General features: G+C 65.2%; 3 protein-coding genes across 10 annotated transcripts in view; 1 reads left to right on the forward strand and 2 right to left on the reverse strand.

Moving 5' to 3' along the window:
• Positions 1–2,841: 2,841 nt before the first annotated feature.
• Positions 2,842–12,750, reverse strand: MST1R (macrophage stimulating 1 receptor). 5 transcript variants are annotated; one of them, XM_075514014.1, is made up of 21 exons: positions 12,716–12,750; positions 9,670–10,974; positions 8,243–8,431; positions 8,035–8,160; positions 7,787–7,957; positions 7,399–7,568; positions 7,127–7,304; positions 6,892–7,037; positions 6,616–6,816; positions 6,222–6,315; positions 5,908–6,135; positions 5,677–5,823; positions 5,428–5,587; positions 5,052–5,144; positions 4,759–4,974; positions 4,598–4,678; positions 4,313–4,494; positions 4,132–4,241; positions 3,857–4,022; positions 3,640–3,776; positions 2,842–3,560 (listed from the first exon to the last, which is right to left on the reverse strand). In XM_075514014.1, the coding sequence occupies exons 2-21, from the start codon at positions 10,930–10,932 to the stop codon at positions 3,281–3,283; spliced, it is 4,338 nt and encodes a 1,445-aa protein (XP_075370129.1). In that variant the 5' UTR covers positions 10,933–10,974; positions 12,716–12,750; the 3' UTR covers positions 2,842–3,280. The 5 variants fall into 5 exon arrangements, with proteins under 5 accessions (XP_075370129.1, XP_075370128.1, XP_075370130.1 ...); XM_075514013.1 differs by lacking the exon at positions 12,716–12,750 and adding an exon at positions 12,211–12,621; XM_075514015.1 differs by lacking the exon at positions 12,716–12,750 and adding an exon at positions 11,465–11,633 and having other exon boundaries at positions 6,616–6,777.
• Positions 12,751–12,989: 239 nt separating this feature from the next.
• On the reverse strand, positions 12,990–18,244 carry MON1A (MON1 vesicular trafficking associated A). 3 transcript variants are annotated; one of them, XM_075513849.1, is made up of 6 exons: positions 18,007–18,241; positions 16,793–16,934; positions 16,057–16,524; positions 15,093–15,861; positions 14,835–14,982; positions 12,990–14,361 (listed from the first exon to the last, which is right to left on the reverse strand). In XM_075513849.1, exons 2-6 carry the CDS (start codon positions 16,917–16,919, stop codon positions 14,221–14,223), a joined length of 1,653 nt encoding a protein of 550 aa, XP_075369964.1. In that variant the 5' UTR covers positions 16,920–16,934; positions 18,007–18,241; the 3' UTR covers positions 12,990–14,220. The 3 variants fall into 3 exon arrangements, with proteins under 3 accessions (XP_075369964.1, XP_075369965.1, XP_075369966.1); XM_075513850.1 differs by having other exon boundaries at positions 15,093–15,858; positions 18,007–18,240; XM_075513851.1 differs by lacking the exon at positions 14,835–14,982 and having other exon boundaries at positions 14,224–14,361; positions 18,007–18,244.
• Positions 18,245–18,509: 265 nt separating this feature from the next.
• RBM6 (RNA binding motif protein 6) overlaps positions 18,510–25,142 on the forward strand; it is a 60,036-nt gene continuing 53,403 nt past the window's right edge. For both annotated transcript variants that reach the window (XM_075514557.1, XM_075514558.1), the window contains exons 1-2: positions 18,510–18,575; positions 23,521–23,630. In XM_075514557.1, the coding sequence (XP_075370672.1) occupies positions 23,587–23,630 (44 nt within the window). In that variant the 5' untranslated portion in view covers positions 18,510–18,575; positions 23,521–23,586. The remainder of the gene's footprint in view (positions 18,576–23,520; positions 23,631–25,142) is intronic.

The following is a 25,142-nucleotide window of genomic DNA, read 5'->3' on the forward strand; positions in this document are numbered from 1 at the left end:
GGGACCGTGCCCGGCTCTGCCTGTCTGCCCGCAGCCCCGCGCGCGGCCACTCATATTTTATAGATGGCTCTGATTTTAATAATTAATCTCTGCTAACGACAGCACTTTCCCCAAATAAAACATTTAAAGTGCTGTGTGCGCAAGGCGCGCTGCCGGGGCGGGACGCCGGCTGCTCTGCTGCAGCCGTGGCGGGTGGGCACGGCACGACACGGCGTGGCACGGCGCGGCGCGGCCACACATGCCCCACAGCTCAAGCAGGTGCTCCACCAGCCGTGCCCGGCCGTGCAGCACCTCGGCGTGCCGCTTACCTGGTGCCCGACCTTAGGTGCCCGCCCGTGCCCAGGCAGCCCCTCTGAGACACCCCGCAGCTGGGGCAGGGGTGCCGGGTGCCGTGCGAGGTGCCACCCTGCGAGGTCCCCCTGCCCGACCTCCGTTCCGTGGCAGCGCCCATCCCGGCCGGCAGCGGCAGGCAGGGGTGGGCACTCGCCAGCCCGTGGCGTTAAAGGCCGGGCGCTCGCTCCTCGCCTCCCGAAGCGTAATTAGAGCAGGATAAATGCATATTAGCATGAAATCTGTCAAGCACATTTGCAAGGAGGGGGGGGGTGCAGCCTAAGGCAGGGGCCCTCCTCATGCACGTCACCGTAACCACACGAGCCTCGTCAGCTAACGAGCGGTTCCCTGCACCACCCCACCGTGGGGCACTGACAGCCCCACCTCACGTGGGGTGCCCCCAGGGCTGTCCCCCGTGTCGTGGTGCAGTGGGCCTGGCACCCATCTGCCACCCGACCGCAGCCCTGGGCACTCACCCTGCCCCATGAGGAGGCCAACACCCAGGGTGCCTGTCCGTCCATCTGTCCGTCCATCCATCCGTCCATCCATCCGTCCATCCCTCCCTGCATCCCAGCGGCTGGCGGTGCCCACGACGGCCGCCCCGGCTGCACCCCTGCCGCCGCCCTGGCGCCCAGCATCCCCCAGCACCGGCGCCCAGCATCCCCCAGCACCTCCCGTTTCTGATCCAGCCCGTAATAACTGCGCGGCGCCGGGCTCTTCCCGTTGCCACAGCAACTCGACAGCCTAGCCGAAATGGCGCGGCTCGGCCTCGCACGGGCAGGACCAGCACCCACACCGGGGGCACGGCCGCCCCGAAACCCAGGCCAGGGGCCCGGCATGGCCCCAACACAGGGAAACTGAGGCACGGTCCCGGCGGACCCCCCGACCGCGGGATGCTGGGACCCAGCCGTGCTAAAAATACCCTCCTGTGAGCGGTGGCGGGGCCGTGCAGGTGTGAGGCGCCGGCGGAGACGGACGGCTTGGCTGATGGGAGCTGACGCGACCCTGGGCTCCGGCGCCGCTTAATGAGCAGCCGAGGAGGTTTTATTTAACGCCAGCACTGGCCGCAGGACCTGCGTGGCTGGCCACGGACCGGGGAACGGAGCTGCCCGTGGCTGTGGTGCCAGGGCATGTTTCAACATCCCCTGCCCGTCCTAGACTTGCCCTGAGCATCCCCTGCCCCTCCACCCATCCCCAAACCCTGCCCTCGCCCCCCGCCCCGAGCTCCGGGCGTGCACCTAGGGGGGTGATGCCCATCACCGGCCCCCTCCTGTTTCCCAGTGTCTTGTTCTAGGGGATTTTTGCCCCAAAATTGGGGTGGAGGGGACCTCCTCGTCGGGACGAGCTCCTCGCAGATGTGACATCTGCCACCACCGCCAGCAAAAGGAGCAGAGGAAGCGGGCTTGGGCGGTGGTGAGCATCGGTGGGGGGCTCAGCCGCTCTCCCCGGCTCCTGGGCAGCCTCCAGGCATGCCCCGGGGCACGAGCCGCACCATCCCCTGCACCTGCAGTGGCTGAAGCAATTAGGGTGTAATTAAGGGAGGCCGGTAATGGCGCTTGGTCACCAGATGCCAGCCCCAAGCCCGGTGTGGTGTCCCTCACCAGTGTCCCATGCAGGTGGGCAGCGGTGTCCAAAAGCAGGCGGCGCCGGGGGGTACTGCAGGCTGGGCACCGCTGACTCCGCCACCGTGATCCCACGGCCTGGGCACCGTGACGCCAGGGGCACCGTGACACCTGGAGCGCCACGATCCCATGCCCAGGGCACCGTGATCCCAGGGGCACCTCGCTGCCAGGGACGCTGTAATCCCACGCCCTGGGCTCCGTGACGCCAGCAGCACTGTGATCCCATGCCCAGGCACCCCTGATCCCACGGGCACCCAGATCCCAAGCCCCGGCACCCACCACCCCAGGGGCGCCGCGATCCCAGGGGCGCCGCGATCCCACGCCCAGGCACCCATCATCCCACGATCCCAGGGGCACCATGACCCCCTCCCGGGCGGCCGGATCCCATCACCCCCCGCCCAAGAGCACGGTGCTCCCCGCGCCATCTTGCGCCCCATCGGCCATCGTAGCCACGCAGCCAGGCGGGCGCTTCGAGCCCACCCAGCTGGCCGAGCCGCCGGCGGAGCTGCCGGGGCTGTATTTAGCCACAGCTGAAGAGGGTGGGAGGGGGATTTTTAGGAAAATCCTTTTTCTTGATGCCGGCATCACCTCCTGGATGCCCGGGTGCCCCTCAAGCGCAGGGGGCCGTGGCGGGACCCAGGGCGCATGGGGTGGTCCCGGCGTGGCGGGCACCGGGGGACGGTGCCCGGGGTGGCCACGCCAGCACCGGTGTGCAGGTGCCCTCCCGTGGCTGGCACGGGAACGGTGGGTGCACCCTCACCTGTGCCCCCTGCGAGGTGGGTGCCCCCGGGGGGGTGGGGAACCGGGGCGGGAGCCCTCTCCATGCTGGGGGACAGAGGTGCTGCCAACGCGGGCACGGCCCCCCCCAAAGACACAGCCCCGCCCAGGAAAAAATATAATTAGGTTTTAATGAGTGATTCGAGCAGCCAAGGGGTTGGAAACCCCTCGGGACCCCGGGGTGGGTCAGGCCACCCCATGGCACCCGCCGGGGCTGAGCCGGGGCCCCACAGCACAGCCTCACTGCTGTGGGGCTGAGCCCCGGGCCCCATGGCACAGCCCCACCCGTGTGGGGCTGAGCTCCCCCAGCACCCAGCCAGTGCAGGACTGAGCCCCACGGCACCCTGCTGGTGTGGGACCAAGCCCGGGGAGCACCCAGCAGGTCTGGGTGTGAGCTGTGGGACAGCACCCCACAGCACCCAGCTGCCTCCCAGCACCCATCCCATAGGGAGGGTGCTCCATAGCACCCAGCTGCGCCCTGCATCCCTCCTAGGGGGAACACGCCCGCAGTGTACGGGGGTCCCGGAGCCCCCACGGTGCAGGGCACCCCATCAGCACACGGCTGTGCCCTCCTCCTCTTCTTCCTCCTCCTCCTCTTCCTCCTCCTCATCCTCCTTGTTGTCCTCGTCCTCATACTCGCCATCGGGCAGCTGCCCCGGGGGGGCGGGGGGGAAGGGGGGGCCACGCTCCAGGTTGACATAGGTTACGGCCAGGTTGACGTAGTGCTCGCCCTCCAGCATGGCCAGGACACGCTCCAGCTCGCCCACCAGCCCCGTGAAGGACGGCCTCTCCTCGGGCACCGGCGCCCAGCAGCTCAGCATCACCCCGTACCTGCCCCAACACCCCCGTCAGCACCGGCGGCCCCCAGGGACACCCCCCCCCACCCTGCCCACCCCCCAGCCCCACTCACAGGGTGTCGGGGCAGTGGCAGGGCTGCGGCAGGCGTCTCCCCCGCAGCAGGTAGCGGGCCATGTCGTAGGGGTCCACCCCGGGGTACGGCGATGCCCCCCGCGTCAGCAGCTCCCACATGAGCACCCCGAAGGACCACTGCCGAGCAGAGAGCTGCCGTGGGGTGGTGGGCGGGATGGGGACAGGGGTCGGGGGACTGGGACGGGGGTTGTGCCTACCACGTCCGACTTGGTGGTGAACTTCTGGGTCTGGAGGCTCTCCAGCGCCATCCACTTGACGGGCAGCCTGGCGTGGCGGTGCTGCCGGACACTGTAGTATTCCTTGCCAAACACGTCCCGTGCCAGCCCGAAGTCGGCCACCTTCACCGTCAGCGTCTCGTCCAGCCTGCGGGACACCGGTTGGGGGGGGGCCACCGGGCAGCACCCCCCATGCCCACCCCCGGGCCCACGGGGTGACCTCATGGCAGGGGTCGGGCGGGCACGGCCACACTCACATGCAGTTCCTGGCCGCCAGGTCCCGATGCACAAACTTCTTCTGGGCCAGGTACTCCATGCCCAGGGCCACCTGCAGCCCGAAGCCGATGAGGTCCTTCACCGTGGGGCTCTGCAGGGCGGCAGTGGTGAGCGGGATGAGCCCAGCCCCCCCCCATCCCCCTCCCCAGGGCGCCCCCGTACCCGCTCCTGGGCGCGGATGAAGTGGCGCAGGTCCCCGTGGCGCATGTAGGGCAGGACAACGAGGGGCAGCCCGTGGCGGGGCAGGCACACCCCCAGCAGCGAGAGCACCTGGGGGTGGTGGAAGCTCTTCATCAGGATGCCCTCGCGCAGGAACTCCTCCACCTCCTCCACGTCCGTGATGCCTGCCGAGAGCCGAGCCGTGGGGCGCCCGCTGCCATGCCATGCCGTGCCACGCCACGCCACGCCACGCCACGGGACTGTGCCACGGGAGCGAGTGCTACTCACGGTGCAGGGACTTGACGGCGCAGTGGAGGTCCCCCAGCAGCGGGTCCATGTAGGTGCCGTGGTAGACGCTGCCGAAGTGCCCTGTGGGGAGAGGCGGCGTGAAGCCGGTACGACACACGGCGAGCGGGCGATGCCGCAGCCAAACAGGGATGCGGCGTCACCTTTGCCGATGACCTGGTGGCGGTGGGTGATGAGCCGCTCCTCGGGGATGAGGATGTCCTTCACCTCCTCCAGCAGCTCCGGCCGCAGGTCCTCCAGGCAGCAGGACGTGGTCCTGAGCAGGGGCACGGGGGAGCCGCCGCCCGCCACACCGGCACCGGTACCGGCGAAGCGTGCTCGGGGCCGCACCAGGCCGGGACTGCCTGCCGCGGGCAGCACTGCCGGGACAGGCAGAGGCAGGGTGAGGGCTGGGCAGGCACCCGGCACCCCGACACCGCCGGCGGCACCCACTTACCCAGCACCTCCCTGTAGTCGACGCCGGGGCGCTGGGTGGTGGCGGGGGGCTCGCTGCGGCCGGGCTGCACCAGCAGCTCCAGGTTCTCCGTCCCTGCGGGCGGCAGCGGGGTGGGCGGGGGGCGGCGGGCCGGGGGGACGTGGGGCGGGGGCCGGGGCAGAGGGCCGCAGGCCGAGGGGCAGGGGGGCGGTGGGCCAGGGGGCGGCAGGGCGGCGGGCCGGGGCAGGGGGCGGCGGGCCGGGGGGCAGCAGGGCAGCGGGGGCCGGGGCAGGGGGCGGGGGCCGGGGCAGGGGGCGGCGGGCAGGGGGCGGCGGGCCGGGGGGCAGCAGGGCGGCGGGGGCCGGGGCAGGGGGCGGCGGGCGAGCGCGGCACTCACCCCCGCGCTTCCTCCATCGCCAGCGGAGCAGGGCCGCGGCCGGGACGCAGCAGAGCAGGCAGGCGAGGCCGGCGCCCAGGGCCAGGCTGGCGGCCAGGCCCAGCGAGGCGGCGGGCGGCAGCACCCGGCCCAGCGCCTGGCAGGCGCCGTTCACGCAGATCTGGGGGAGCAGACGGCGGACGGCGGGGGGGGCTCAGCGGGGACGGGGCGGGCGACACCGGGGAGGGCCGCCCACCCCCGGGTGCCTACCTCCACGGGGGCCCCGGCCGGGGGCAGGCGCGGCTCCCGGGGCAGGCGGCACGTCACCTCGTTCTTCAGCACGGTGGGGCGGCAGTCCCGGCCCCCCACCGTCATGGTGATGTTCATGCAGGCGGCCACGGCGTCCAGCCCCAGTTGCTGCCCAGACACGGCGCCCTGAGCCCGGCGGTCCCGGCGGCGGGACCCCCCCCCGCCCCGGGCTCAGCCCCCCGCCCCACGTACGTGCACCTCGATCTTGTCGTCGCCGGGCTTGAGGCGGAGTTGTCCGCCCTCCTGCTCCCAGGGGAAGACCTCGGGCCGCGGGTAGTAGCGGAGGCGGAAGAGCCAGCGGCCGGCGGCACCATCCAGCAGCACGCTCAGGTTCCCCGACGCGGCCTCCGCCTTGCTCTCGAAGGGGAAGGCCGGGCTGCGGCACAGCAGCCGCTCCGGTGCCCGCGGGCCCTCGCACTCCTGCGGGCGGTGGGATGCTGGGCACCGGCGTGGCACGGCGGGCAGGGCGGGGCCGGGGGGCGACGGCCTCCCGTCCCGGCGCTTACCGTGGCTTCGGTCCTCACGCCGCTGGCTTCAAAGCAGATCTTGGTGCGGTACACGGAGTCCAGGTGGGTGCCGATGATGGTGAGCATTGAGCCCCTGTGGTGGGCAGGGGTCAGGGCCCCGGGGGACACGTGGGCCCCGGGGGACACGTGGTCCCCGGGGTGCGTGCCGTCCCCAAGGTGCATGCGGCACCCAGGGTTAGCATGGTCCCTGGGGCGCGCGTGGTCCCTGGGGTGCATGCCGTCCCCGGGGTGCATGCGGCCCCAGGATTAACATGGTCCCTGGGGTGCAAGGTGGCCCCTGGGGTGCACACGGTCCCCAGCACCTCAGCCAGCCCGGCCAGGGCGGTGGGGAGGCCGGGGCTGCCCCCCAGGGGAAGGGAGCCCATGCACTCACTCATAGCTGCAGCCGGGGACGATGGCCGAAACGAAGGGGTCGGGGCGGTACTCGAAGCGCAGGGGGGCCCGGAACTCCTCCCCATCGATCCACAGGGCCACCAAGGCTTTGCCCAGTGCACTGGCAGTGGGAGCCGTGCACCGGATCGCCTCGTCGCCCTGCCTGGGGACACGGCAGCCGTGGCTGGAGGGGACAGTGGGACTGCGGGGGGGTCCCTGTGCCCGTCCTCGTGCCAGGGACCCCGCTGTGCCTGGCGGGGGCAGGACAGGGGGGTACCTGGGCTGCCCGGCCAGGGGGCACTCGGAGCCATTGACCATCACCCGCCAGCTGCTCCCTGCTGAGAGGTGGCTGCCACGCAGGGAGAGGTGGGTGCCACCCCCCCGGGGGCCAAACAGGGGGTGCAGGGTGTTGATGTGGGGTTCCTGGGCAGACACAGGGTCGGTGGGGTGGGTGGGTGAGCCAAACCGCCCCCCAAACCCTGCCAGGGGTCACCGCCAGTGCGAGGCCGTACCACAAAGACAAAGCCACCGAGGGTGGCCGAGCCGTGGACGCGGAAGCTGGAGGGTCCGGCGGGTTCCTCCACGGTGAGCACCACGTCGGCTGGGCCCCCTACTGCTGCTGGGCCCCCCGGCTCCAGCTCGCACACCAGCACATCCACAAAGTCCTTGCGGCGGGAGGTGGGCAGGGGTCTGCAGGGTGGCGATGGGGGGTCAGCCCCGGGCCAGGGGGGCAGCCCCCGACCCCCCCTCTGCTGCCGTCACCACCCCCGGCACTGCCGCGCACCTGTGGCTCCTGCTCTCCTCGGGCAGCACGGTGCAGCCTCGCTGTCCCACCGCCACCCGGTAGGCGCCAGGGGGGCTGCGGCGGGGGTCGGGGTCCAGGTGGGAGCGGAAGGTCATGCCGCAGAGCGTCACCCGCGTCCGACCCCGCAGAGGGGCACTGCGGGGGTGGAACTGTGGGAGAGACACCCCTGTCGCCCTGAGCCCCGAAAGCCCGGTGACCGCCGCGGGTCTGGAAAGCCCCTTCCCTAGGGGAGCGCAACACCCATCCCAGGGAGGGGGTCTCCACACGGAGCAAGGGTCCCACCATGTGCCACCCCACGTGCAACCTCCCTCCCCATCCAAGCGCCCGGGACCTGTGGGGTGCAGGGGGGATGGCGGCGCAGACCTACGTCGGTGAGGACGGGCGGGCAGCCGTCCTGGACCCAGGGGCCGGTGCACTCGTGGCGACGCGTGCACCCGTCCCTGCACCAGCCGCAGCCCATGAAGCGCTCAGCCCGCAGACAGCGCTGGCAGGTGGAGAAGTGGCGGCAGCCGGGGCCGGTGACGTTCAGGCGCCACACCTGTGGATGGAGAGTGGAGGCGAGCGGCTGCGTGGGGCTCGGCGCCCACCCCGCACCCCCCTGCGCCCCCCACTCACCTTGGTGCCGGCGGTGAAGAACAGCGAGTGGCTCTGCAGCCCCATGGCACCCCGCACCGGCCCCGGCTCCCCCAGGGAGAAGTTGGCCAAGGTGAGGAGGTAGGAGCTGGACCGCTGGAGCACCATCTGCGGCGGGGCAGAGCAGGGGGCTGAGCACGACCCCACGCCCCGCCGGGCACCTCCCACCCCTCCCGGTCCCTCACCCCACCTGGAAGACGCGTCCCTCCGCCGTGCCCAGGTGGGCCACAGTGACGTCCCCCAGGGCGGTGACGAAGATGGAGGTGAGGAGGACACCGGCCAGGTGCCCGTTGAACAGGTCCACCTTATGGGAGGCGGTGGGGACAAGGGTGGGCTGGTCCCAGCAGCTGGTGTTGGTCACTGGCGCCGAGAGGTTCACCTGCAGCCGAGCGCGGGATGGGTGCCCTGAAGCCAGCCCTGGCACCCTGACCCCCCCGCGCCCTCGCAGGGGGGCACAAGCTCCAGCCACGAGATATTTTGGGGAGCGCCCGATGGCCCAAATTCCCCTCTGGGCTACGAAAATTTTTGGGGAAAAAACACATCTGTGGCCCCTCCTGCAGCCCCCGGGGCCCCCGTGCAGCGTCAGTCCTGCCCTCCCCTCCCGCCCCATCTGGATGCGGTTATCGGTGCCAGCACCGCGGGGCGGGCACCCCAAAGCCAGCCCTCCCCAGCCCCCGGGGCTCGGCAGGGGGCTGGGGATGAAGGGGGACACCAGGAGCCGGGGGGATCCCCACCGGCCCCCCACTGATGCTTGGGGCCGTGGGTCCCCTCCTGGCTGGCCCTGCCAGGGGCGTGAGTCAGCGGCAGTGAGCTGTCTGCTCCCTGTGCGGGAAGAGGAGGGGATTTGGCTGCGCCTCACCCCGCGCCTGGCTGAGAATGCCAGAACTCGTGTCACAGGTGCTTGCCGGGACCCTGCCTGCAGAGGGGGCCCTGCCGGGGCCCTCACCTGTCCCTGTTCCGGCCGTGCCGGAGCTTGTCCCTGGGACACAGCGTTCCTGCCCCACGGCTGTGGCAGACGAGAAATGCCGGTGACTAATTGCGCTTCCGCCTGCGGTTTATTTGCCCAGAGAAGGCGGCGGCCCTGGGGCCGGGGGGGCAAGGCAGGAGTGGCCGGGCACCCTGCACACCCCAGCCCGGGGAGCACCGAGGCCCCGCGGCTTCCCCGTCCCCCACAGACCTAAACAAGCTGGAGAGGGTGGCCATTAACAACCTGGTGCTGGGGGCAGTCACCCCGGGGGCTGGAGCCGGTGCTCCCTGGGGCAGCCACACCGAGGAGACGGACTTTTGGCACGGTGCGTGCCAAGCGGCGGTGCGCCCACGTGCCCAGGACACGTGTCTGCAGCGCACAGCTCGGGCGAGCACGGGGTGCCCGGGGTGGGGAGCACGGCCGGATCCCCGCTGGCACCCTACCTACTCGGCACGGCAGGGGCTGGCAAAACATGGCGGCCCCTGCGATAGGCGGCGGGCGGCTGGCCAGGCTGACTCACACCTGGGCGACGCCGCTCTCCCCCTGCCCAACCCGCCCCCGCTCCACCCCGCTTTACCAGCATCCCAGATCTACCTCCCCGCGGCCCAGCCGACCCCCAGGATGGACGCGGCACGGGGCGGAGGACTCACGTTCTGCGGGCAGTACTCCACCGGCTGGAAGAAGCTGAGCCCCCGCAGCAGCGGCCGGTGCCCGGTGCCGCAGCACTTCTCCATGCCCTCCTCCACGGCCTGGTTGAGGAGGCGGAGGGGGAAGGCGCAGACGGCCGAGTTCTCCCGTGGCACCCGGCTCTCTGGCCGGCTCTCGGCAAAGGCGCCGAAGAGCACCGTGTCGGTGTCGTTGATGCCGAGGTCGCGGGCCAGGCGGGCACCGGGGCGGGCAGCGTGGGCGGCCTGCAGCACGTTGTAGGCGATGTCCCGCTCGGCATCCTCCTCACCTCTGCGCCGCCGGCGCCGCTTGGACTCGAAGCGGCAGTCAAGGACAAGCTCGCGGTAGTGGCGGAGGTCGCGCTCGTGGGTGCTGAGCCGCGCCAGGCGAGTGTGGTACGCCGCCGAGCCTGGCCGCTCCGGCTGCACCGTCAGGAAGTAGACGTGGTCCCCGTCGGTGAAGGAGTGCACGTAGTGGATGGTGTAGTTGTCCCGGTATTGTGGCAGCACCGTCAGCCACTGGAAGTCATCTGAAAAGCCATCCAAGGTGCCCTTCAGCCTGCGGACGGACACCGACTGCGGGCTGTACCGCGCTGCCACGCTGCTGTTGACGGTGGAGCCGAGGTAGAAGAAAGAGGCGTAGGAGGTGGCCACCACGGTGGCACTGGTCCCCAGGGGGCTGGCCACGCAGTCGGGGCAGGATGCGGGTCTGTTGCCCGTGGCCGAGTACAGGCAGTGCGTGGCCGTGATGGCCACCTTGCCGTCCTGCACCTCCAGCTGGTGCTGGTAGCACAGCCCGTGCTGCGCCGTGCTGCAGCTGTACAGCCACGGCTCCAGGGGGTCCAGCAGCAGCAGGACGTTGTCCGTGTCCTCGGGGCCGTCTGCGGCAGCTGGGCACAGGCGGCAGATCTCGCATTCGGCGCTGCCCGCCGGGCCGGTGACGAGGACCGAGAGGAGGTGCAGCTCGGGGCTGGCCAGCAGGATGCGGTTGCGGACGGCCACAAAGACGGCGGCCGGGCCGGTGGAGTCGGCAAAGACAGCGACGTTCTGTACGGGGCTGCCGGCATCGAGGCTGGGCAGCGTGTAGGGGACGGAGAAGTTCCTGGTGGAGCTGTAAGGGATGCGGGGGCACTGCCAGGCGCTGGCGCCCAGCGGGGCCAGGGCGAGCGCCAGCAAGAGGCACGCACGGCACGACAGCCTCATGCTGCGCGGTGCTGCCGGCGCGGGGTTACCAAAGGTGCTCGGCATCCAGCAGGGTCGGGACGCATGGAGCACGGGTCACCATCGCATCTGCCAAAATAAAGGAGAAAGGGGTTTACCTGCCGCGGTTAGGCGAGGACCCTGGGGCATTGCCGCAGCCGTGTGTGGGGCAGGGGGTGCCGGGGTCCCCCAGGGCCAGACGACGACGGGTGCTGCCGGGGGAGGATGGGCCGCACCAGACCTCTTCCCAAACGCCGCAAGCGGGAGGTGAAGCCAAGCTGCCCGCGGCAGGGGGACAAATCCTGCCTGCTGCCACCTCCCAGACACCCTCGCCCGGCCCCCGGGGGCATCCCGGCCCCGCCGAGCCCCCTCCTGCGGACGGGAACGGGGACCCTGCCAGCCCCCCGGGGACAAGGAACCCGAGGGCCCCCCGGGGCCGGGCCGGGGATGGGGACCCCTGCCAGCCCCCCGGGACGGCGATGGGGACAGGGGATGCCCGCGGGACCGGGACAAGTCCCCCGCCAGCCCCCCGGGACAGGGACCCCGACGTACCCCCGGGCCGGCCCCCCGCCCAGCTCACCGGGGCCGGGCCCGGTCCCCAGCCGGGGTCCCCGTCGGGTCCGGCTGCCGCCCGCCCCGCCCCGCCCCGTCCCGCTCTGTCCCGTCCCGTCCGGTGCCGGGCCGGGCCGGGCCGTGCCGGGCGGCGGGGCGCTCACCCGGGCGCTGCGCGGCGGCGGGCGCTGCCGGGCCGGGCCGTGCCGTGCCGGGGCGGAGCGGGGCCGGGCCGTGCCGGAGCAGGAGAGGCAGGACGGGGCGGGCCGGGGCGGGGCGGGCGGGCCCTGCCTCCGGCAGCGCGGGGCTCCCCGAGGGCCGGCACCGGCGGACGCAGCCCGGAGGAACGGGGGTGCTCGGGGGGGACAAGGAGTCCGGGGGGCACAGGGGGAGCCGGGGGGGACACGGTCCCGGGGTTCCCGGAGGGACGCTGGGCACCCCGGGGGGACAAGCTCGGGTGGGCACGGTGCCCCGGAGGGCCGCGGGCGAGAGCCTCGGCCCCCGAGCAGGACACGGGGTGCGAGGCCGGCACCGTGCCCCGGGTGCCCGCCGCAGCCCAGCGCCGAAGGGGTGGCCGTCGGAGGGTCCCCGTGGCTGGGAGGCGGCTGCCGGCATCCCGGGGCGCGGGCGGGGTCTGGGCCCACTGGCACCCGTTGGGCCCTCTGCCGCAGCCCCCGGCCCCGCAGCCCCCGGCGGCAGCGGCTGTCGACACCCCGACAACGAAATCGCCGCTTCCCCGAAGCTGCCCGCGCCGGCACCGCGCTTGCGACTCGCTTCCAGGGCAGCGGGGCCGCCTTCCACGGGGGTGCAGCAGGCTCAGCACCGGGTTTTCCAGCCGGGGGGCAAGAGTGGGGCCAGGGCAGCCGCAGCTTTGCGAGGGGAGCCGCGGGGGTTATTTTGGTTGTGCCCCTTCTTTGCCTCAAGTCCCTTCATCCCCCCCATCAAGGGCTGCCTGTGGTGGCAGGGGGTGCCAGCGCTGCCGGGACTTGCCGCTGTTCCCACGGATGAAGGAAGATGCTTTTCGTGCTGCTGTATCGCACGGATTTGCCCTCCAAGTGCCCCGTTGCCCTTGGGCTGTGGGTCCCAGCTGCGCACACGGACTTCTCCTCCAGCTGAGCAGGGTGCTGCCTCACACCGCCGGGGGAACTTTGGTCCCAGAAGGAGCTGAACCCGCCGAAAACGGGCTCCCCTGCCCTCCTCACCTGGCCGGCCTCGGCCCTCCCACGCTCCCGCCCCGCATTGTGCAAGGCCCGGCGGTTACGCTGGCCCCGCGCCTTACCCAACAGCTCCTTCCTCCGTCTCCCACTCGGTTTCGACATGAGCTGGCCCCGGCCAGCTCATCCCAGGGTTTTCGCTGCTCCCACCCTCCAGCCGGCACTGCCTCCTGCCAGCGCAGCCGCCGCTGCCTTGCACCGCTCTCCGGCAGCTTTCCCAGCCCCGAGCAGGTCCCCAGAGCTGGATTGCACCATACCCAAACTTGGACCAAACTTCCCCCCCAGCTTGGCCACTTGGCCCCCCCCGAGCGCACACCCATGAACGTGAAGAGACTTGACTTGGGGTCCAGATACTGTTTATGAGCAAAGACAAGCGATTACACTCTGGCAGGAGCATAAATACGGGAGCAGAGTCCCTGTGCTAGCCCTGCCAGGTCCCTCCCAGCTCCCTCGGTGTCTTGGTGCCACCTCGGTGGCTCTGCCCCTTCCTCAACACCCGTCCCAGCGCTCGGCCGACAGCCCCAAAAGGCGGGGTTGGGCTGTGCCCAGTGTGCTGCAGCGTTCACGGGCGCTCAGCCCCACACCAGTGCCTGGGGATGGCTGGGGAGGAGGTGGCCCTTGTACAGCAAGCTCAGCATAGCTGGCTCGAGGGGCTGGGTTTGGGGGGCAGGTGCCCCCGCACCAAGGGGAAGACCCTTTTTGGGTTGGGGGACCTCCAGGGGGCTGCGCTTCAGCCGCCCCTTTAGGGTCTGCTGCCCAGGAGCCAGCACCACGAGCCCACAAGCACCCCGATGGGCACCCCGGTACCCCGAGTCTCTCTGGGCTGCTCTGTGTCCCCGTGGGGAGGTAGGCAGGACCCCGCTGGCCTGGCCGGGGCAGGCTGCCCCGCCACCCTGCCTGCCAGCATCCCCAGAGACATCCTTCTCACAGCCACGGTGGGAAGGGTCCAGGCACACACAGAGGCCAAGGGGGCAAACCTGCCCGGGCAGGGCTCCGGGACTGCCAGGGGCTGCCTGGCACTTGGGGGGGCCCAGCTCCCCCAGGGCAGGGAGAGGAGCAGTGCATGCCCCAGGCCAGCCCTGTCCCCCACCCGGGCGGTGTCACTTGCCCTCTGCGGGCACAGCAGCACAGAGGTCCCCCGAGTCCTGCCACGTCTCTCCTGGGGACCCCCACCCTTGGCACAGCCACAGGATGGCAGAGAGAGGAGGGTGCCAGGCACAGGCAGCAGGACCCAGGGGCTCAGCTCCCCTCCAGCAACCCTGGGTACCAGCAGCCCCGCTCCAGGACCCCCACAACAAGGGATGGAGCCGGGGGCCACAGAGGAAGGGCAGCCCCCCAGCTGGGGGGCATTGCCTGCAGATGTGAGAAAGTCCTGCTCACCCCTCCCCCAGGCAGCTGTGCACCCTGTCTCTAACACCCAGGTTGGACAGTCCCACTGGTGGGCTTCCCCGTGCTCCAGGGTCCCACCGTGCCCTCTCCCCTGGCCTCACGGCCCGGGCTTCCCCAGGGGAGGGGCTCCCCGGCACAGCGGGGGCTCCCCCGACTGGCACCATGCCCTGGGCGATGCCCATCAGTACGTCTGGGGCGTGAGGATGAAGAGTCGGTCTTCCTCCTTGCGGATCCACTTCATGAGCTTGTTGACAGCACTGATGGCGCCGGCCTTGGTCCCCAGGGGACTGTAGCATATGTAGAGCTCAAAGGCGCTTGTTACCTGGGTGAAAAAACAGGGTACACGCTGGGCACACGCCTGTGCCCCCCTTGGGGCGCACGCTGCATCCTCCCCCCGTGGGCACTGGGAACAGGCACAGGGGCTCCAGTGCAGGGACAGGGGTGGCAACGGGGTACCCTAAACGCGTGGCACTTGGCTTGCTCAGAAGTGTGGGCACCGAACCCCAGGGTTTGCCCCCAGAGTGGGTTTTCTCCACGGCACCGGGGAGCTCACGACAGCGCATGGCACAGACAGCCCTTGGTGCCGGCACTCGCCAGCCCCCACTGCTATCCCTGCTCGTCCCTCCCTGGCGCAGGGGTGCACGGGGGGCAGGCTGGCCCCCAAAAGGACCGTGCATGAGCAGGGGGCCACCCTGGGGACCACGGAGCTGGTGCTGTGTCGTGCCACCCACCCCCTGCTCTGCCGCGCAGGACCAGAGAAGACAGGCTCACCCAAACCCTGCAGACGGCCCTTACCCAAGCCAGGAGGTTCTCACGGGGGCCCGTGAAGTAGATATTCTTCAGGGGGCGCGAAGAGTTGTGAGCTCGGCTGTGGAGGTACTGGTAGAGCCCCAAGAGCCTCTCCTTCTCCTCCTCCCGCACATAGGGTGCCTCAATCTCGGGGCTGCAGGAACACAGCACCCCGTTAGCCCCCTGGAGAAGGGGATTCATGGAAAAGGCTTGCCCCGTGCCCCACGCCACGGCCTTGGCCCGATGGTTCCCCAGGGACCTCACCTGGTAAAGAGCCCAGAGCTTTTCGACTTATAGATGAAGTGCCGGAGGTCAGGGATGCCCACCTGGGCGACGCTGTAGAAGGGGGTGCGCAGGGCCTCCTGCAGAGCGTGGTGCACGCCCCGCCGCCGCAGGCGCTCCTGGAAGCGCCGCTTACAGTCGGAGACAGTGAAGAAGTCCTCGCGGTCGGTGGAGACCAGCAGGAGGCACAGGTCCATCTCCTGCTCCAGGTAGGAGATGTGGGCGTGGAAGAAGCCACTGGAGTTGAACTTGGGGAGGCAAATGGGAGTCCAGGCTTCGCCCTCCCGGAAGGAGGAAGAAGAGCTGATGAGGTTGAAGAGCAGATGGAGGTCAATGGGGTGGAGGAACTGATCCTTCTTCCTCACGAGAGACACTAGCTGGTTCCCTGACAGGAGGATGGAGAAGACCAGGCTCTTGGCCTTGGCCTGCTGGAGGCTGGTGCTGACAGCATCCCGGACGCTGGCGGCCAGGGGCAGGCAGCGCACGGCGCCCATGAGGAAGCTGGGGTCGTGGGCCATGAGGTCCAGCAGGTTGTCGGTGATGCGCTCGGAGCCAGCCAAGAGCCTGCGCAGGTCATAGTTCTGCTTCTGCTGGAAGATGTGGTTGAGCTGGGTCCAAGTGAGCAGGCTCAGGATCTGGTAGTAGATGTAGAGCAGCTCATGGGCGATCTCCTGCTCCGACTGCCGGGTCCGCGCCACTGCCACCAGCACCAGCGGACTCCTCCGCACGAAGACCACCTTGTAGCCATCTGCTTGGGAGGGAGTTCCCCGGGAGGGCCGGGGACAGACCTGTAAGCCTGGCTCCCCAGGGCTGCAAGGGGGAGCCAGGCTGCAGCCTCTCCCCCCAGCAACCAATCTGCCCCTGGGGACAGCTAATGTGGCCCATGGCAGGAGCACAGCCAGGCAGGCCATGAGACCCCACATCCCATTCCCCCCCAGAGCAGTACCTGCGTGGATGGACCGGATGGCATTTTTCTCGGCCTCCAGGAAGGACACCAGGGCCATCATGACGCCCATGGTGCTGGAGAGGGCCTCCTCAGAGCCGTAGCGGGAGTACACGGGCTTGCCTGCCTCGCTCAGCACGAAGACGTGCTTCCGGTGCATGCGCCAGGCGTCCATGGTCACGTCCTCCTCCTCCTTGCCAGACAGCACTGAGTCGCGGTGGGTGGTCTGCGGGGACGGCTCCAGCTTCCCCTCCTTGCTCTGCCTCATCTCCTCCTCCAGGTCGAGGGCCATGCCCGTGAGCTGCGTGCTCAGCTCGCTGAAGTCCTTGCTGATCTGCTCCATGCTGGTCGGCTCGGCCGGCTCCCCCCGCCTCTCCTCCGGGCTCCGTGCTGCGGCTGCCCCGTCCTCGGGACTCGTCAAGTCCTCATAGGAGCGGGTGTGCACGAACATGGCTCCCTCCTGGCCCGCCCCTGGGAACAACGGGCCGTGCAGTGTCTGACCGCCTGTCCCCCACGCTGACGCAGCGGGCGGACGGAGGGTGCAAAAGGGACAGGGGGTTGCAGGGAGGGACCTGCCCTCCTCTCCCCATCCCACGGCACCTGGGGTGCGGGTCCTGCCGGTGGGGACTCAGCAATGGGCCCGTCTCCCCCTGCCCGCAGGGCTGTGGAGGGCCCAGCCCACATAACGAGGAGCTGCTTTTTCCCCTCGCTTACTCCCGTAGTGAGTTCTGCCCCATACCTGGCTCCGTCCCCTGCGCCAGCCCCGGCGTGGGGCTCTCAGACCGCTCCGCGTGCTGCCCATCTCCTGGTGCCAGGGACCCGTTGGGCACTTCCCAGCCTTTCTTCTTGTGGACATCCGCAGCCATTCCTCAGGGCAGGACCTGCGGGCAACCCACAGCGTCACCCCTCTGCTCCCTCACCCGCAAAACGGGTCCCGAGAGGCTCTGCTCTCAAGAGGGGCCATGCCAGCATCCTCAGCCCAATCCTGCTGGCTCAGCAGGCAGCGCCGAGCCCTGGTGAGACGACAGGAAAGCCGCTCTAATCCAGCAGGATTTCCTCCCTCTCACAGCCCCAGCTCCTTCCAGCCCCCAGGCCCAGGCACCTTTCATCCGGGCTTGGCCCTGATTTCCCCCGAGCGCTGGGAAAGCCGCCCAGCTTCCCTCTGCCCTGTCCCGGCAGCGAGGGGGAAGGGAGCCGGCCCCGGATGGGGCTGGTCCCACATACCTATGAACCCAGAGGCCTTGTGTTTGCAAAGGGCGGGTTTCATGGCCCTCCTCGGCCTGGATTAGGTGGCTGAGATGAGACCAGGCTGGTGACGCTGCTCCTGAGGCCAGGGCCGCTCAGACGGCGTCACCCCCTGCGAGCAGGGTGCCCTCTCGAGCCCCGGCCCCGTGGGTCAGCTCTCCTGGGCAGAGCCTGGCCGTGCTTCCAGCCCCGCTTTCCTCCCTGCCCCATGGGGAAACCGGCCCCAAAGCGAACACAAGCCCACAAGCGAAAGCAACAGCAGGAAGGCGGGCTGGCCGGGGACCCTGCGCCTCCGAAACCAGCTGGGGGGAGGCTCGTGGAGCCCCGGCTTCGCCCCGTGTTTCGTGACAGCTCCTGTCCCCCGGCACCCAGCCCCGACACCAGCAGGTAACGCCACACCGGGGGAGCCGGACCCCCACCCCAAAAGCCTGTGACACCCCAACAGCCCTGGACGTGGCCGGGCTGCGGATTAGGGCCCGTCCTCGCCTGGCCCTTCCCCACCTGGCGGCACGGCTGCCAGCCTGCTGCCCTTCCCCGGAGCTCCCCGCGGGTGGGGGGCCTCCCCAGGACCCCCGCGGCCCAGTGCGGGGCCCGTCCCGGTCCCTCCCCCGCCCGGGGGGTCACCGCTCCCGGAACACCGACGTGCCCCGGGGAAGCGCCAGGCCCGGGACCCCCCGCAGCCCCGAAGGACGGCGCGCAGCGACCGACCTCCGCGGCTCCTCCCGTCGGTGCCGGAGGCCCGGGCGAGCAGCGCGGCGGGCGCAGCTGCGGCGGGGGCCGCCCGGCAGCCCCCAGCACGGCCTAGGCGGGGCGGGGGGGACGACGCCGGCGGCGGGCAGCCGCCTCCCGCCCCGGCCCCGACCCCAGCCCCGGCCCCGGCCGCCGCGGCGACCCCGGCATCGCGGCGCCCCGCCCCGGCGGCCCGGCGGGAACCGCCCCCCGCGGCCTGGCCGGGCCCGGGTCTCGCCGCCCCAAGGTCGGGCGCCGGCCCCGCGGAATCATGGGAGTCGTAGGCAGTCCCCGCTCGCCGCCGCCGCCGCCCCGCCCCGCCGCGACTACAACTCCCGGCAGCCCCTGCCCTCCGCGCGGAGCACGCTGGGAAGTGGAGTCCGTCCGCAGCCCCGCCGGCGCGGGGCATGGCGGGAGCGGTAGTGCGGCGGCCGGCGGGGCAGGACTCCGCTTCCCAGAGTGCCGCGCGGCGGCGTCGGGGAGCGGAAGTTCCGGTTTCTCGCCGTGGTTGCGCTAGGCCTGGCGCGGCGGGAGCGGCGGCGGCGGAGGTGAGGTGCGGCCCCACCCCACCCCGCCGGCCTGGCCGCGACCCCGCCGGGGGAGCGGTGGCGGCGGCGGCGGCGGCGGGAGGCTGCCCGGCGCGGGGGTGCCGCCCGGCGCGGCGGAACCGGGCGGGGCTCGCGGGCTTTGCCTGGGGAGGGGCGCGCGGGTGCGGGGTCTGGCGTGGGGCCGCCGGGGTGGCGGAGCGGGGGCGGCTCCCGCGGGTCTCCCGGGGCACGGGAACGGAGCGGGGACGTCTCCCGGGTACAGGGGCGGGGCAGAGTCTCCCGTACGGGCGCCGAGATAGGAGAGCGGGGAGGGGGCGTTTCTGGGGTGTCCCCTGGGATGAGGGGGGTCTCCCTTAGTGTCGTGAGAGGGGAGCGGGGCGGGGGGCTCCTGAGGGCCTCCCGGGATGGGGAGGTGTCTTCCCGCGGGGCTGTCCGGGATATAGAGGGGTTTGTGGGGGGTCCTTCCTAGGGGCCGCCTGGGAGAGAGGGGGGGTTCCTCCTGTGGAGTCCGTCAGGCTAGAGGGGGGTGTGTGTCTCTTTTGGGGTCACCCGTGGCCGGGGTAGCCCCGGGCTGGGGGCTGCCTCGGTTGCGAGCTGTGAGGAAGCAGGTCCCGGCTCCGTGCCCCGGCGTGGCCCCGCAGCTGGCCGCGGGCTCCGTCTCCTCGTCGGAGCCCCACACCCCAGTGGGACGGGGGCCGCGGGCTTGGGCAGCTCGGTCCCTGGTACAGGAGTACCACGGGGTGCCCGCACGGCTGTGCCGAGTGTTGGGGCCTGCTGTCTGTGTCGTTGTCGGTGGTTGTGTTTCTGGGTATCTCTGTGTTATTCTGAGGCCCTGATCAAAAGTAGGGCTTCTTTCACACCGTGTCGTATGTATTTCCATGAAAAGCAGCTCAGAACACTCGTGTTTTTAAAGGAGATGGACAAAAAGTGGGCTGGGTTCGTGCTGGGATGTAGAGAAGGGTGATCAGGGCTGGTATGCGGGGCTGGGGGTCTGTTATCTGATAGTAAGGCTCAGCGATGGGCTGAACAGGATTTTGGATGGTAAACAGAGGCTAAAGTGCAGACAGAATGTGGCCTGGCTCGCGCTGGAGGCTGGTGAAGGCCAGGTAATGCGGTGGTAGTGAACTACTGGGAGTAATAACAGTGGCTTTCATGTTTTGTTTTTTAAAACAATTGGCACCACAAGAGTTTGATGTTGTTGCTGGTCCGTGGTATTAGTTTTGGAAATTCTGCTGGAGCTGGAATCCACTTTTCTATCCCAGCAGGGTGTTGGTGGTGTGAAAGCCTCTCCCAACACTCCCTAGTTGGGAATGGACTTGCAAAGTCTTTGGGGACAAGTAAGGTCAGGATAGCAATGGGGAGGGTTTAGGAGTTCACCCCATAGTTTCTAATACGTGTTTTTAAAAGCATCATACAACTGAAAAGCGCACGCATCCCTTTTTTTAAGTGAAAACCTCCAGCCTGACACTCGGAAGAGCTGAAATGGTTTTCTCTCCCTTCTCTTTCAAACTTCAGTGACATGGTTTTGATATTTCTGCGCTTCTGGATTAGACATCTGCAACTTTAATGTTGGAAATAACGGGCTTTCTTGGCTACTTGCAGTTTCCATAGCTTGGGGAAACGTTTTCTTTTGTACCTCCTGTAGTACTTGAATGTCATAGAAGCCTTTTCCTTTCTTCAGCCTTACAAAAACTTTACTGGGCGCAGAAAGTTGTTCTGCAGCAAATGACTTCCTCTGTTCTTTGAGTGTAGTCTTGTGTGTAGTTGTGTGTTCGATTTCCTCATGGTCTATAAATACCAAGTCTGGCAGCCTTGGCAAAATCTGTTTGGAGAGAAGTCGTGAGTATTGGAGTATTTTTCTGAAAATAGCATCTCTTTGAAGCTTCATCTTGCCTAATCCGTCACCAATTTCTCCTCTCTCGTCCAGATTTGGAAAACAAGGTGCAAAGTCGGGTGTAAGTCAGTGAGGAGATGCTCGAGGACTGTGCTGGCATTCCTCACTATGGCCCTTGCCAGAAATCTTTAATTATTCCTTAAGAAGGCTGGCTTCTTAGTCTGGCTCAGTTGAGTGCTTCTGATGTACAATGCCATTATTTTATCATAGTACGATGTAAATTGAAAGAAGAGATCCAAAAGAGTCTGCCACCAGGCTTGATAGGTGCATTTGGAAAGCAGAATCGGGAACGTCCCCTGAGCAGCAGTGCCGGGCGCTTGGCTGTCTGGGGGTGCACTGGGGAGGGCAGGGGCACGGTCCTTAGGAAGTCCTTGGGTGTAATTGCCAGGGAGCATCGGGAGCTCCATCAGTCTCTCCTATCCGCTGGGAGGGCTGCGGGACCACCGATCGTTGGGGGAGCTAAGACCGCAGAAGAGCTTCCCCTCTTTGGAGGCTCACCTTCTGTGTCTTCACTGGAGCCGAGGCTTTGCCACCAGGAAACAGAGCCAGCTGGGAGAGGAGGAGGGAGGTAAAACGCATACTTTCAGGATGCATATCGGCCCTCCTGAATAGTCAGTATAATTGTAACAGCTAATTATTGTCTTAAAATAACTCTAAACCCGGGCTTTGTGGGTAACTGGACCATGTTGTGCGTTCTGCAGCTGCGTTACTGTATCGCTCTGAAATGTTCTTTGTTGCCGTCTCCTTCAGATGCGTGGTTGTGACTGAGGTATGGCAAAACTAATTGATGCATAATTCCTAGCACTTGAGGGTGGATTTTTGCCGTGCTTTGCTGTTGGCCTGGCCCCAGCCCCAGGCTCTGTTGGAGTGTTTTTGGCAAACAGCTTTGCTCACGCTGACCTGCCCAGCATCTGCCTGTGAGCAGGGAGGTGGGAGCTGAGCTGGCTGTTACCTGAAGGTAAATCCTGATGGTGTCTCATCACAGCACGCATCTCTTGGAGCAGTTGTAGCAGGGTGTACCTTCAGGAGATCTTGGTGTTGGTGGAAGCCAGTCTGAGAAGTTTCTGTCCTTGTCCTGCAGTTTGCTGTCACCTTGTTTTGGGGGGCTGTGTAATAAACCGTATCGCTGAAATGACCTGGGTTAAACATAACTCTTTTCAGAGGGTCATCCGTGGTGCAGACCCAGAAAAGCACAAGCTGGCACAACTAACACGTTGCGCATTGCCGAAGGCAGAGCAGAGGGAGCAAATTGTATCAGGCTGAACAGGGGACTGTCGAAGCCAGCGTTGCTGCCTGTGTTATTGAACCATGACCTCATACTCGTGGATGTTGCTGCATGGCTCGGCTGGTCTATGCCAGGCCTGATATCAGTCCAATGGTGGTTTTTTCCCTGCCTGATAATTTGAATATTATGTCCAAACAGTTCCCAGCTTGCAAGGGATTTTTTTTTTTTTTTTAAGCATTGGTAAGCTTGTTGACTTAATGAGAACTGGAGTCGGGGAGGAAATCCAGAAGGGAAGAACAAGAAACACCAGGTCTGTAGGCTGCAAAAGATCATAGATAAAAGGACTGGCTGATGACAGCCAACTCTAATGATGACTGCCATAACCATCTCCATTCGCCTGTCCTCTCCGTGGAGGGTGCAGTGTCAGTTCTCTTAGATTCAGCTCTGAGAAAGAAAAAACGATAAGAGTTTGTGGAGAAAATCCTTGGGACCAGGGAGGTGCTTGTTGCATCAAGAGCCATGTAAAACGTGAGCAGACCGGTGCTCTCGGGCTTGAGTGGCCAACTGAATGAACCCGTTTCTTTAGAAGTGGCGTTACGGTGGATGGATCTGCGGTGGTGTACAGGTTGCCTTCATCAGCCTCCACACCCTTGCATACTGAGGCCTGCCAGGCCCTGCCCTCCCCGGCTCCCGTGTGAGCGTTTGCTGGTGGACCCTGGCAGGAGCGGGTACTCCCTCTTGGCAGGGCAGCTCCCTTCAGCTCCTTTGCACAGGCGGCTGCCGGCAGTGGCATCTGGAATCGATCCCTGGTGTAACGTCTGTCATAACCTGCTCTTTCGACCTGCCACCCATATGGCAGCGCTGGCCTTCGGACGTGAGAAGAAACAGGAACTTGTGTGCTTTTCTTTGACATTAGCTGCTCTATTCAGGCCTGTTGGTGACTGTCCGTACTATCTGCAGTTCCACCTAACCACTGCAGTTAGCTTAATCCTGCTTCTGAGCTGCTATGTAGAAGCACGTGAGCCCCAGGTCTCCTAACCTTGGTCTGGTGGCACGGCAGCCCTCCTGAACCACTGCAACCGGATTATCCAGAGCAGGTTTGAGACCATCAGGTTGCTAGCTGCTTCATTTTGCTCTATGCTCTGCTGCAACCTTTTTTTGGGAAAGACGGAAGTACTTCCCATTTCAAGTCCTGGCTTTGGCAATTGCCAGGAAATCCTCATCTTCTCCACTGGTGGGAGGAAGTGGATGAAATTTTAGATCACTGTTGAGGCAAGTGTTATTTGCAGTACTCAGCTTGATGAGGGCAGTGTTGGAGAGCAGTGCCGGTAATGATTTACTGGCAAAGCCTACTCTGTTATCTACATACTTTTGAGGGCAGAGTAAGCGTAGTAGACCAATAGTAGCGATCGTTTCCTTGAACAACGAAGAGCTTTTGGCAAAAATAGTTTGGATTAAACATTAATTGCATAGTTGTTCGGCAGTGGTCCTTGTTGTTTATAGATTGTGGTGTTCTCACATTTCTAGCTGCACTCTGAATAGTGTCAGACAGCACAGTATGTTGGAAAGCTTTATGTTAATCAAAGCAGATATCAAATTGTTTGCCCACCCATATTGACAGTTTGATTTTGGAAGTCATTTGACGCTTGCAAATTTGAACATGGAGAAATGCAACAATTAAATTCATTCATGCCTCAGTGTAGTCTTGTATATTTGTGGATTCTGATCAGATGTTCCACGCACCCCTTCTCCTAACCGGCAGTCTTTTTCTTACATGATGTGTATTCTTTGCCTTGTGGCTTATTGTCACATTATTTATTCAACAGGTTGCGCTGTCTTGGTGTTCTTAGAGTGAATTAACCATTTCTGGAAACCTACCAGACAAGATCAAAATGTGGGGAGACCATCGACAAGGCAACAGAATGGGGTCTTTTCGGTAAGCATTTGAACGTACAGTTTGTTTCAGCAATGTTCTTAAGTACAATAAGCCATAGGAACTTTCTGTTTGTCAATATTTTTGTACATCCTCCTATAAGCAGACTATTTTGGTAAAAGTTCTGAGGTCTGTGTGGAGCTAGGTGTGATTGCCAAAGAATAGGCAAGTTAAGTTACAGTGTAACTTTTTGCATTTCTGTGAAGCTTTTTAATTTCCTTTTTTTTTTTAACAGCAGCTGCATTTAGTATTTCTATTCCTTCTCCACACGACCTTTTCTAGCGATACTTAGTTTAGCTGTTGTAAGCTAAGGTGATGATATGCCATATGGATTTTGGTGCTGTGCACTGTTAAGACCTAGAAGAGAAGCACCTAATAGTGTGATGTTGATTCTCTTTGACCATGGTGCTTGCCTTAACTTCAGAAATACTGGCACTTTTCATTGCACACAGGACTTTATGAAAACTTTGAGAGTTTAGCTCTCTCCATGAGGTTAAGTAGACCATATATCCCCATGTTCTTGGCCATGCTCCTTCGTGAGACATTTTTGAATGTGACTGGAACTGTTTTAAAGATCCGTATGCAACTGGATCTGCACAGCATGATATTTTTCTTAGTTTATGTTCCTCTGGTTGTTACTACGCCCTGTGTTTGCAAGAGGGCTCTGGGTATAAAAAAAAATAAAAATGGAGGCACCAAGAGCTAGGGTTTTCCTCTGCTGTGTGTAATTCTTTCATCCTTTGCTCACGTGTCCACCTCAGTTACTTGAATATCAGTGTGATAAAGATACTTCTTTATGGCATACCTTAGGTTTCTGCAATAAGAATACTTCAAATAATTGTCCAACTGCAGTGTGTTGAGAAAGCTGATGACATTTGAGCTACAAAACCCAGTATCCTCCAGAACATGTCTTAATGGTATTGATAGGAGCATGATTGTGTTTTGTGATGGTATCAGTAGTGCTGTTCTGCTGATTTTAAAGTGGATTTTATTGGCATCATTCCTTACTGTATTGGGTGGGGAATTCTAACCTCAAACCAAGTTTTAATTACTGTTCTATATGGTGGTGAAACAGGGGCATGTAGCTTAGGAAATGGTTTGATTAACTGTGCAAATGTCACCTTGCATTCTGAGTGTAGTGAAACTCGAAGAACATGACTTGCCACAGTTGCTAAGGAAATGTCCACTGATTGGGGTAGCATTTGGTGTTATTTTAAAATGTGTTGATATTTTATTATTCTATTTTTTAAAAAATGTATTGGAGCCTCACTTAGATGAAAAATCAGGTAGCTCCATCTCAAAAAAACCCTCACTGGGTTTTGAAAAACTGTCTTAAGAGGAAACCTCTTTCTGAGTGGTTTTATGCAGATACCGGGAGAGCTCATAGCTACAGTGTTGTAAACTCGGTGTAAGACAGCCCGTCTGGAGGCACCAGCATAGGATCATCTTCAGCGTTGATTGTTGGCATATTCCTGTGAGGCATCCTCAATGTCTGAACTGACAGCTCTCAGCATT

This window comes from Mycteria americana, chromosome 11, assembly GCF_035582795.1.
Source record: "Mycteria americana isolate JAX WOST 10 ecotype Jacksonville Zoo and Gardens chromosome 11, USCA_MyAme_1.0, whole genome shotgun sequence".
Classification (NCBI taxonomy): domain Eukaryota; kingdom Metazoa; phylum Chordata; class Aves; order Ciconiiformes; family Ciconiidae; genus Mycteria; species Mycteria americana.